This window comes from Gasterosteus aculeatus, chromosome 21, assembly GCF_964276395.1.
Source record: "Gasterosteus aculeatus chromosome 21, fGasAcu3.hap1.1, whole genome shotgun sequence".
NCBI classification, from domain to species: domain Eukaryota; kingdom Metazoa; phylum Chordata; class Actinopteri; order Perciformes; family Gasterosteidae; genus Gasterosteus; species Gasterosteus aculeatus.
Genome location: NC_135708.1, coordinates 2,553,121 through 2,565,720, shown reverse-complemented (window position 1 = coordinate 2,565,720; position 12,600 = coordinate 2,553,121). Strand labels below are relative to the sequence as shown.

At 52.4% G+C, this 12,600-nt stretch overlaps 2 protein-coding genes across 2 annotated transcripts in view; one reads left to right on the top strand and one right to left on the bottom strand.

Annotated features, from left to right (window-relative positions):
- The window catches only part of LOC144390310 (dual specificity calcium/calmodulin-dependent 3',5'-cyclic nucleotide phosphodiesterase 1C-like), a 442,515-nt gene that overhangs the window by 64,905 nt on the left and 365,010 nt on the right, over nucleotides 1–12,600 (top strand). Inside the window, exon 2 of the mRNA XM_078096801.1 lies at nucleotides 12,541–12,591. Coding sequence (XP_077952927.1) covers nucleotides 12,541–12,591 — 51 coding nt within the window. The remainder of the gene's footprint in view (nucleotides 1–12,540; nucleotides 12,592–12,600) is intronic.
- Nucleotides 1–12,600, bottom strand: part of LOC120813551 (protein NLRC3-like) — a 238,354-nt gene that overhangs the window by 21,112 nt on the left and 204,642 nt on the right. The window lies entirely within an intron of this gene.

Sequence of the window (12,600 nt, the reverse complement as noted above, 5' to 3'; positions counted from 1 at the left end):
ATCGCTCTTGCAGCCCAGTCCCACGGACCGGAAACCACTCGCGAGTTTTCCGAAGCGCAGTAGCTCGCGCTCCAGCACCTGGTTGGGTATGAAGGGGGGGACACCTGACAAGGTAACCCGCGTAGAGGGCACCGCGAGCGGTGACACCTGCAGGTACACCCCGTCTACGGTTACGCCGCTTGCCACTAGCTCCGCCACCAGCCGCTCCTCCTTCAGGAACACCAGCAACCCCCGGTTCATGCGGGAGGCGTGGGACAGGTTAGCGTGCCCCACGCACTCCCCGATGGCCAGCAAGACAGCTTCTACCGGGACGCCGGGGTCGGGCTGGACCCGAACCCCATGCCTCAGAGACGGCGTCTCGGAGGACGCCATTCCCGACACGAGGCACGGTCCTCCGTCCCCTAATCACCACCAAAACCCCAGAACCACTACAGACTACCGTTACTCACTCACCCTGTGAAATAAGAGGAAACGTAGAAAGACAGTCCTAGAAAAGTCACCAAACTCTCCACCAAACTCACCAGCTCACCACGCACCCAACCGCCATAGAGAGAGAGAGAGAGAGAGAGAGAGAGAGAGAGAGAGAGAGAGAGAGAGAGAGAGAGATTTGATTTCAAAGGGTCTTTTATTACATCATTTCGGTTAAAATTAAACGGTTACATATAAACGGTCAATGAGGATCTACAACAAGCCTAAATCATGTGAAGAGAACAACATAAATCACAGATGGATGACCAGAGCGTTCTCGCTGACTGAACACAGGAGGTTCTCCAGACCCCAAATGGTAACAAAGAGTTCGGTGTTGTTGGTCAGTTTGTAGTAGCCAAACTCCACCCTGAGCCGAGCGGCCAGCAGCCCTGTCAGCATCAGATTTGCGTCCTCCGACCCTCCACCACGCACACGGTTCTGTCTCGTTTTCCAAATGGCCAGTTTGGACATTCCTGAAAGGAAGTTTAGCAGAGTGTGAACGTTCTTCTTGCGAGCAGAATATTTTGGTCCGTAAATAAATAGAGGTAGAGAGAATTGTTCCCCTAAGCCCCGAAACCATGCCTGTAAACGTTTGAATAGTCCCTTCAGTCTGGAGCACTCAGCAAACAGGTGGTAGACGGTTTCTGGCAGAGGACAGAAAGGACACCTGTCCCCCCCTCCCGGGTCCAGGTGTACCAGATATTTGTTGGTAGCTATGGCTCCATGCACAACCCTCCACTGGAGGTCCCCTGTCCGTTTGTCCACAGGAGGCTTGTACAGAGACCGCCAGCAGCCCCCCGGGGAGCACTTCCTGCCAAAAAAGTCGACCCACCTTGAGACCTTCACCCCCGTTAGAGAGCGCAAGTTTGAGACCTTCACGGAGACCTGGTATACTGCCTTTCTCCCCAGAGACTCAAAGTCACCCAGTCGTGGTGTCTTCAGGGACAGCAGGGTATCCTCACCTGCTGTCCACTGTCCTGCAGCCGCAGAGACATCAAGGGGGGGGAAGGCGTACTCACACCCACCGTCCCATTGGTCAGAGAGTGATCGGTCTTTTACAAATGACCTGAAACCTTCTGGCAGGGAAGCACAGACCTCCTCCACCAGCCTGAGCAGGAGCCTGTTGGAACGGATGTGGGTCAGCTCTGCCAGGTGAGGGATGGAGATCTTCACCAAGTGACCCAGTTTCACACAGCCGGCCTCTCTCAGTCGGGTTCTTAAGCTGACGGATGTCAGGGCTTGGGATGTGATGAGCTTGCCCCCAAGCAGCGGCTCCTCAAAAAGCCACATCCCTGGTGTTGTCTCACCACTCCGCTTGTGAGTGAGAACCTGCCACGCCTGGAGGACGGACTCGTAGAACACTGTCAGACCAGTTATATCTACTAGCTGGGGCTCAAGCAGGAAAAGATGCTTATCATACCCCATGCGTCCAGCCCTCCTTAGTAGTACACATGCAGCATCAGTCCATGGCAGGCCGGAACTGTAGAGCAGTCTCTGGGCGGTCAGTAGTCTAAAAGCTGTCACCCGTGAGGCGATGTCCACCAGGCCTTGACCCCCCTCCTGGATCGGTAAATACAGCACAGCAGCTTTCAACCAGTGAAGGCCTGACCAGAAGAAGTCCACAACGGTCCTCTGGATCTCAGCAATCAGGTCCCGGGGTGGAGTTAGAGCCGCCAGCCTGTGCCAAAGGGCCGAGGCGACCAGGTTGTTGACAACAAGGACCCTCCCCCTGTAGGACAGCCGAGGCAGCAGCCACCTCCACCTCGACAGTCTAGCGCGCACCCTGTCCAAAGCCCCTTCCCAGTTCTGTTTCTGAAACTCCTCAGTTCCTAGAAAAACACCCAAAACCTTTAACCCCTGCCTACCCCATCTGAGGTTGCCCGGTAGTTTTGGTGCTTCTCCATTGGCCCATTGACCAACCTGCAAGGCCTCACTCTTCCCCCAGTTCACTTTGGCTGAAGAAGCCCTCTCGTAAGTGTTAATACAGCTGCTTAGGAGCAGGATATCCCTCTGATCCTTCACAAACACGTTTACGTCATCAGCATATGCTGACACCATCAGGGGGGGGCGCTGAGGCAGTCCAGGCAACACAACTCCAGACAGACGGGATCTTAAAGTGTTGAGGAGTGGTTCAATGGCTATGGAGTACAGCTGCCCAGAGATGGGACATCCCTGTCTGATGCCTCTCTCGACCTGAACTGGACCGCTCAGCGCGCCCCCCGCCTTCACCAGACAAGTGGCTTTTTTGTACATCGCACCCAACAGTGACATAAACCCTTCACCAAAACCAAAAGCTCTTAAAGTGGAAAAAAGAAAATCATGGTCCACCCTGTCAAAGGCCTTCTCCTGATCTAGGGCAATGACACCAAAATCAATATTACACAGTTTACCAATGTCCAACAGGTCCCTCATAAGAAATATATTGTCCATTATGGATCTGTCTGGCACGCAGTAGGACTGGTCTCTGTGAATAATACAGGCGAGACATTTTTTAAGCCGGTTGGCGAGCACCTTAGAGAAAAGTTTGTAGTCCGTGCACAACAACGCCACCGGTCTCCAGTTCTTCAACAAGGACAGATCTCCCTTCTTAGGTAGCAGGGAGAGTACTGCGTTTCGGCACGATGTTGGTAGCAGGCCTGTCTGCGAGCTCTCCTGCAGCACCTGCCACAGGTCGGCTCCCAAACAGTCCCAGAAGTGTTTATAAAAGTCTGCAGGCAGTCCGTCGAGTCCAGGGGCCTTACCAGCAGCCATCTGACCCGCCGCAACAGTCAGCTCCACCAGGGAGATGTCAGCATCTAGGAAGGCCTTGTCTTCTGGGCCCAACTGTGGGAGACCTTGAAGCAGTTCTGCAGCACTCTCGCAGTGGTCGGCCTCTTTCCTGTAGAGGGCGCTGTAGAAGGCGACGGCGTGCTGCCTCATCTCAGTCGGATCAGCTGTCATCTTGCCGTCAGGGAGGCGGAGACACACCATTTGTTTGGCCCGAGAGACAGACCGCTCCAGGTTAAAGAAAAAGGATGTAGGAGCATCCATGTCCCTCACACTTATAAACCTTGATCTGACTAGAGCACCTTTAGCCTGTTCCTTTAGGAAGGACCCCAGTCTGTCTTTTTTCTGCTGAAGCTTGTGGGCATCTGTGCTAGTGTGGGGGAAAAAACTGTGCTCCATGTCCCTGATCTCCTTCTCTAAACACTCAGTGACTTTCTTGACTTTGTAGGTGGAGCCGCTAGTGTACTGCTGCACAAAGACTCGAATGTGGGCCTTTCCCACATCCCACCACAGACTAAGTGACTGAAATTCGCTCTTCCTCTTCCCCCAGATCCCCCAGAAAATCTTAAATTTCTCACAGAAGTCCCTGTCCTGCAACAGCTTCACATTAAAGTGCCAGTAGGAGTTGGATTTTTTGGTTGGTGAGATATGGAAGTCTAGGGTGACCAGGTGATGGTCTGTGAAACCCACTGGGAGAATGTGGCAGTTTAATAGGCGATTACCATAACTGGAGGACACGTAAACCCTGTCCAGCCTGGCTGCTCTGATGTTCCCCTCCAACATTTTCACCCACGTGTACTGCCTCGCCCGAGGATGTTTGACCCTCCATGCATCCTCCACACCTGCCTCAGCAATCACCCGGGACAGAGTGGCAGATGACTGATGGTGAGGCTCCTCCCCTGTCCTGTCTAAAAAAAAGTTAACAGTACAGTTCCAGTCTCCCCCCATCACTATACACTCGTCTTGGTCGTAGTGCAGCAGGGCATCCCTTAATTTGAGGAAGAGGTCTGTTCTAAGAGGGCCTTGATTCGGGGCATATATGTTAATGAACACAAAAATGATGCCAGCTATGGATGCTTTGACCACTAGTGCCCTGCCCGCCTCCACTTCTGTAGAGGAGAGGATGCTAACGTCCAGCCCAGGTGAGAAGAGGACGGCCACACCTGCAGACAGGTTGGTCCCATGAGACAGGACATACTGCCCCCCCCACCACAGACCCCAGTCCACCTCGTTGTGAGGGTCGCTGTGGGTCTCCTGCAGAAAGACAATGTCTAACCTCTTTTGTTTGATTATTTCTGCAGTGACCGCTCTCTTCTGGCGGTCCCTCCCACTATTTATGTTTAAAGAGCCCAAAATCACCTTGTGCATTAGAAAGAGAAAAGAAGCAGTGACGCAGACAAAAACAGGAAACTGTAACACAAAAAAGGAGTGCAGCACATTCATCCCAAAATCAATCACTGGTCCTCAGCCTCTTGGAACCCTTCACTCCGTCTCTCTCCATTATCTTCCTGAGAATAGTTACATGCTTCTTCAGTCTGAAGCGCTTTTTCTTATCCAGAGAGTTATTATCATAAACTTTCTGCAAAAGCACAGCAGTTCTGATGAATTTAGCACCGTCTGGGAAATAATCTAAAACCTTGATGGACTTCCCAAACGTGTCATCCAGGAAGCTGTTTATCTCTTCCAAAGAGTACACGTCTCCATCTGCAGACATGGAGCCCGAGTCAGAGAGGTTATCTGATTCACTGTCGCAGTCCATCGCCTCCTCCTCTTTCTCGGGCGGTGCCCCTCCACCCATTCCACCTGGGGGGTCAGCGCTGCTGCCTACTTCACCTGCTCTGTTACAGTGTGCAACACCTTCAGTCTCTGCCCCCTCTTCCCCCACACAGTTCTTTTCCTCAGCCTTTTTCCCATCATCCTTTTTTCCTTCTCTCTGCTCCCACCTATTGTTTGTTTTCTGAGACTCTTCCTTTCCCTCCTCACTGGTCTTGTCCTCAGCTCCAAGTCTCATCTCCACTCCTGTCCTGTCATCTTCACTCGTTGTTTTGGCCTCTCGATTCTCATCCTCTTCTGCTCCTCTGCCTTCCTCTCTGCACTTTGTGCTTATTCCCTCTGCCACACCTCTCTCCTCCTCCCCTGTCCTTTCCACTTCAACGTTCAGCTCCTCTGCTCTTGTATTTTCTATCTCCCTTTCCCCGTTTTTCACTCCCTCCCTAACTTCCGTCCCGTCTTCCGCTCCTGTTTCCTCTGCTCCTTCCTTCTCCTCCACCCCCCTCCTTTCTGCTGTATTAATACCGGTAGTTGGGCTCTGATCCCTCTCATGTGAGCCCACCTGTCTGCCGCGACTCACCTCCACTCCTGTCTCAGCCGGCGGCGCATCGCCTCCCGCTGGCTCGTCATCCATCGGCGCCCCGGCGCCACCGAGCCCTTCTGCCGGTGCGGGCTCCGATTCTGCGCGCTCTTCGGCGGGCTTGTGAGGACAAGCGTCACGCTTGTGCCCCATTCCCCCGCACAGAAAACACTTAATGCTACCCGTATTTGCGTAGATCATATAGTGACCCTCGCCGTGCTTCACTCTGAAGGACACCTCTAGCGTCTGTGAAGGACATGTGAGGAACATGGACACTTGTCTCCTGAAGGATTGGACATGTTTAAGTTTATCGCTCTTGCAGCCCAGTCCCACGGACCGGAAACCACTCGCGAGTTTTCCGAAGCGCAGTAGCTCGCGCTCCAGCACCTGGTTGGGTATGAAGGGGGGGACACCTGACAAGGTAACCCGCGTAGAGGGCACCGCGAGCGGTGACACCTGCAGGTACACCCCGTCTACGGTTACGCCGCTTGCCACTAGCTCCGCCACCAGCCGCTCCTCCTTCAGGAACACCAGCAACCCCCGGTTCATGCGGGAGGCGTGGGACAGGTTAGCGTGCCCCACGCACTCCCCGATGGCCAGCAAGACAGCTTCTACCGGGACGCCGGGGTCGGGCTGGACCCGAACCCCATGCCTCAGAGACGGCGTCTCGGAGGACGCCATTCCCGACACGAGGCACGGTCCTCCGTCCCCTAATCACCACCAAAACCCCAGAACCACTACAGACTACCGTTACTCACTCACCCTGTGAAATAAGAGGAAACGTAGAAAGACAGTCCTAGAAAAGTCACCAAACTCTCCACCAAACTCACCAGCTCACCACGCACCCAACCGCCATAGAGAGAGAGAGAGAGATTTGATTTCAAAGGGTCTTTTATTACATCATTTCGGTTAAAATTAAACGGTTACATATAAACGGTCAATGAGGATCTACAACAAGCCTAAATCATGTGAAGAGAACAACATAAATCACAGATGGATGACCAGAGCGTTCTCGCTGACTGAACACAGGAGGTTCTCCAGACCCCAAATGGTAACAAAGAGTTCGGTGTTGTTGGTCAGTTTGTAGTAGCCAAACTCCACCCTGAGCCGAGCGGCCAGCAGCCCTGTCAGCATCAGATTTGCGTCCTCCGACCCTCCACCACGCACACGGTTCTGTCTCGTTTTCCAAATGGCCAGTTTGGACATTCCTGAAAGGAAGTTTAGCAGAGTGTGAACGTTCTTCTTGCGAGCAGAATATTTTGGTCCGTAAATAAATAGAGGTAGAGAGAATTGTTCCCCTAAGCCCCGAAACCATGCCTGTAAACGTTTGAATAGTCCCTTCAGTCTGGAGCACTCAGCAAACAGGTGGTAGACGGTTTCTGGCAGAGGACAGAAAGGACACCTGTCCCCCCCTCCCGGGTCCAGGTGTACCAGATATTTGTTGGTAGCTATGGCTCCATGCACAACCCTCCACTGGAGGTCCCCTGTCCGTTTGTCCACAGGAGGCTTGTACAGAGACCGCCAGCAGCCCCCCGGGGAGCACTTCCTGCCAAAAAAGTCGACCCACCTTGAGACCTTCACCCCCGTTAGAGAGCGCAAGTTTGAGACCTTCACGGAGACCTGGTATACTGCCTTTCTCCCCAGAGACTCAAAGTCACCCAGTCGTGGTGTCTTCAGGGACAGCAGGGTATCCTCACCTGCTGTCCACTGTCCTGCAGCCGCAGAGACATCAAGGGGGGGGAAGGCGTACTCACACCCACCGTCCCATTGGTCAGAGAGTGATCGGTCTTTTACAAATGACCTGAAACCTTCTGGCAGGGAAGCACAGACCTCCTCCACCAGCCTGAGCAGGAGCCTGTTGGAACGGATGTGGGTCAGCTCTGCCAGGTGAGGGATGGAGATCTTCACCAAGTGACCCAGTTTCACACAGCCGGCCTCTCTCAGTCGGGTTCTTAAGCTGACGGATGTCAGGGCTTGGGATGTGATGAGCTTGCCCCCAAGCAGCGGCTCCTCAAAAAGCCACATCCCTGGTGTTGTCTCACCACTCCGCTTGTGAGTGAGAACCTGCCACGCCTGGAGGACGGACTCGTAGAACACTGTCAGACCAGTTATATCTACTAGCTGGGGCTCAAGCAGGAAAAGATGCTTATCATACCCCATGCGTCCAGCCCTCCTTAGTAGTACACATGCAGCATCAGTCCATGGCAGGCCGGAACTGTAGAGCAGTCTCTGGGCGGTCAGTAGTCTAAAAGCTGTCACCCGTGAGGCGATGTCCACCAGGCCTTGACCCCCCTCCTGGATCGGTAAATACAGCACAGCAGCTTTCAACCAGTGAAGGCCTGACCAGAAGAAGTCCACAACGGTCCTCTGGATCTCAGCAATCAGGTCCCGGGGTGGAGTTAGAGCCGCCAGCCTGTGCCAAAGGGCCGAGGCGACCAGGTTGTTGACAACAAGGACCCTCCCCCTGTAGGACAGCCGAGGCAGCAGCCACCTCCACCTCGACAGTCTAGCGCGCACTCTGTCCAAAGCCCCTTCCCAGTTCTGTTTCTGAAACTCCTCAGTTCCTAGAAAAACACCCAAAACCTTTAACCCCTGCCTACCCCATCTGAGGTTGCCCGGTAGTTTTGGTGCTTCTCCATTGGCCCATTGACCAACCTGCAAGGCCTCACTCTTCCCCCAGTTCACTTTGGCTGAAGAAGCCCTCTCGTAAGTGTTAATACAGCTGCTTAGGAGCAGGATATCCCTCTGATCCTTCACAAACACGTTTACGTCATCAGCATATGCTGACACCATCAGGGGGGGGCGCTGAGGCAGTCCAGGCAACACAACTCCAGACAGACGGGATCTTAAAGTGTTGAGGAGTGGTTCAATGGCTATGGAGTACAGCTGCCCAGAGATGGGACATCCCTGTCTGATGCCTCTCTCGACCTGAACTGGACCGCTCAGCGCGCCCCCCGCCTTCACCAGACAAGTGGCTTTTTTGTACATCGCACCCAACAGTGACATAAACCCTTCACCAAAACCAAAAGCTCTTAAAGTGGAAAAAAGAAAATCATGGTCCACCCTGTCAAAGGCCTTCTCCTGATCTAGGGCAATGACACCAAAATCAATATTACACAGTTTACCAATGTCCAACAGGTCCCTCATAAGAAATATATTGTCCATTATGGATCTGTCTGGCACGCAGTAGGACTGGTCTCTGTGAATAATACAGGCTGTAGGTCACATTGTTAAAACTGTTTCCCCCCCAGGACCAAACATGAGGACGCTTTCACCAACAGCACCTTCATTTTATTGTTTTAGTACCAAATGTTCATTGTGTGAAGTGAGGAATAATGGAAGAATGAAGCAGATCTTTTCTCCAGCTCTCTGATACATGGAGCATATGTCTTAGTTTCTTAGTTAAATATTATATAAGTGATGCATGAAAGGAAAAGGGTGAGAACGTGAACGTTTGAAGCTGTGAAGATTATCTGATGAATAAAACCTGTAAGATTGTGTCACGTTCCAATTAATGAGAAGCAGCCAATCGTGACGCAGCAAAGTCCCAGCTAGAGGAGGACACGCAAACCCGTGAAGCGTTCCTCATTGTCTTTAGTTATTAATTATGATTTTCTATGGTTATTAAACCATTAAAGACGTTGTGACTTGTGGTGAAACGGCGCCACCGCGGCCGCTGTCGGTACTGCAGCAGCAGAGCGGCGTCTCCCTGTGAGTTAAAGTCTTTATTAAACCTGTCCAACCTCAACGGACACCACTGTCTTCTGAATAATAAACGTGTCTGTCCTCATCCCTTCATAATGAGAGTCTCTGTCCTCTCCACCAGACCTCCTTGTAGAAACATCTCGTTTTAGCAGCTCCGTTCACCGGAATATGGAGGAGAAACACACAGAAACGGAAGCGAAAAGACTCCGAAGGCTCGTGTTGCTGTAAACGTCTTCCGGATGTAAGTTAGTTCAACGTGAGAGCCGATAAACCGCTACGGTCTCCTGATGAGACAACATGTCCAAAGGGCTCAGAGTGGGATTGTTATCAGACACGTTGGTTCTTCAGGTGATTCCGTGTTGCCGAATAACAGATGAGCTCCGCGTGGTTCACAAAGGCTCTTCTACTTGATGTTAGTGGTGATGTTTGGGCCGGTTAGGCAGCAGCGTTTGTTTAATTCAACCCTTTCTGAACAGAGTTCTGCAGCACACGTCACCGTCAGGCTGAGCGCTTATAAGCAGCTGCTTGGTTTGCCCACGTGGGGGCGCTGTGGCCCACAGAGCCACCGGTTAGTTCTGTGACGTCACATAAGTGCGTTTTAAGTGTTGAAAAGACACTAGAACACAACACACTGAACTAAACCAGAGACGTGTGTGGGACAACGTCCTGTAAGAGGACAACGAGGGAACTCGTGTTGATGTCCAGCAAGGGGACGTTGTCCCTCCAGATGTTAGTCCATCGTGTCCAGAGGCGCTGACGTTCTCAGTGAACTACAAGCAGGAAGTGAACTAATCCCACATGTGCTGCTGCTCGATGACTGAACCCGTTGTTGTGAACAAGAAGAGGCTCTTTAGTCACCAAAGAACAACAGTTACTTCATTATCGTGGCTCCACTGACCTGTGATTGACAGGTGACATCACGTCACTACCTGAGTTAAGACCATGACGTCACTACAAGGCTCACCGCTACTTGAGCTTCTCTGCATGGCCTCAGCGCGCTGCATCGTGCCGCCTTCATTCACGTGTCATTCAACATGATTGACAGCTGTATGAACAGCAGCTGAGGGGCGCGGAGACGTTCCTGCAGCAGGAAGAACGGAGAGAACTCAGAGCACCAGTAAAGGTCTTCAGGGAGCCCCGGTGGTGGAGCTCAGTGGTTCCATTAGCGCCTCGGTCCAGGGGAAGCTTCAGGAGAACGGCTGGTCATGGACGGGTAATAAGCAGCAACAGAAACATACGAGAAGACTGTCCACAGCTGCATCATGAGGGACCTCTGTCCTCGTGTCCCCTGTTGACTGGACGACACGTGGAAGCAGCTGAAGGTCCTGATCTCCACGCTGCTCGTATTAACCTCCCAACGTGGGGCCCTTTCTCAACGATGGGACGCAGAGGACGGACTTGCGTTCTGGGGAGAACAGACTCGGGGGTCCTGACTCACGGGGACAACAGAGGACGCTCATTTCATGGGACAGCAGCTGCCTCGATGACGTCAGCTGCTCTGAAACATTTGAATACGCTTCTTGACTGTCGGGTGTTGAACTATCACGCTTTTGTTTGCTTCTCATTTCAAATAGAAACGCTGTGTGTGACGGAGCAGCAGAGGAAACTAATTCACAGTAAATATAAATATCAGACATGAAAGTGTCTCAATGGAGCAGATCAGAGTTGTTAGAGCCTCGAGGGGCGAAGAGCAAAGAGGAAAAGGGCGGCGTTTACCCTGAACACCCGTCCACAGCAGCACAGAGAGAACGGCCCCCCCTCACCCACTGAGGGACACCGTGCACATCAGGAGCCCAACGACACGACCAACGTCCAACAAACAGGCGTTTAAAAAGGGCGGCAGTGCTACTTTCTGCACGGACGCTTCAGCTTCACCATTGGTGAGATGCTCTGTGTTTCAGTGTGTGTGTGTTACTCAGCTTCATTGTGTTCTATTTGTAGCCGTTTACCTGCTTCATCTTCCTCCGTCTGGATGTAGCGTGTCCTTCAAGACAAACACACAAAGTGAAACTATGTCTTTGTGATGACGGCTTTAAAGCAACATTTAGTGACTTCAATGAAACGTCTCACTGTCTCTTGACTGTAGAACACGAGACATAATCTACACGTCCACAAGGAGACACGTCCTGGCTCGACTGCTTTCTGTCCCGACATGTTTTACTGCTCATCAGTAGCTGAAACATGCCTCTGAAACAGCTCATAGGATGTTTAGATCAGACGGTTTGGTTGTCAACGTGTCACTGGCAGTGATTGACAGCTGTGTTGGAGACTCCAGGCTCTGATTGGTGGCTTTCCTTTGGGCGCAGTGAAACGTGCCAAAGGCCATTAGGAGCACTAAGCGCAGGCCGAGCATCCTGATCAGCATCACTTTTGCCTTGTTGACAAGTCGTCTTTTCCTCCTGCAACCAGCTGACAGCAGCTCCGAGAGGAAACGCTTCCCCACTTTGTGTCTCCTTGTTTGTCCCCGATGGCACGGCCGCAGTAGGAACTGCTCCAGGAGACATCGGGATGGACTGAAGTCCACAGCCGGCCTCATCACAGCCGACGTAGCCCGGCCCACTGTGAAGAGGGCGTAGTTACTGTCTGATGGAGTCCATGTGATGAGTACGGAGAACAGCACACAGCGTCGTGTTTACAGGCTGCTGTCTCCACGGCAACCAGGAGACTGGGAGGTGACGTCATGTCGACTGGTGTGTCGTCAGTTGTTGGGCAGCGGAGCTCAGGGAGTCATTGTCACTAATGAAGTGGCTGCTTCTTGATGTCCTCCTTCACTTCCTGATTCCAGCTGCACCCCCATGACGCACACACACACACACACACACACACACACACACGCACACACACACACACTCTGATCCTCTGACCAGTGGCTCTGGGTTGGGAAGGTCAGGTGTTATGTTTCCTTTTACTGATTCTATTCTTGTTCTTATCACTTGGTTGGAAACACGTTTCACACACAAGCAAGTTTACTTCCACGAGCGGCTGAACAACACAAACAAAACGTGGGGCTGCAGGTTGGCGTCTGTGACTAAACACAGGTTGGGTAGAAGTATCCTGGGAATGAACGAGGTCACTAAAGTGGACGTGACTTTAGAGACGAACGTCCCCACACTGTACCAGGTGGACCAGGAGAGTAAGCACAGTGTGTGTCCCCAGCACCGCGCCGTCATTGGACAATAGAAGTCATGCTTATTGGACCCAAATGACCAGTAAGAATGTCAAAGGACAGAAATTCTCCTTCTTTTGTCCAGTTGCCAACGAGGCGGCGCCGAGCTCCCGCTTTCCACCGGCCCACTTGGCACGTGAGTTCA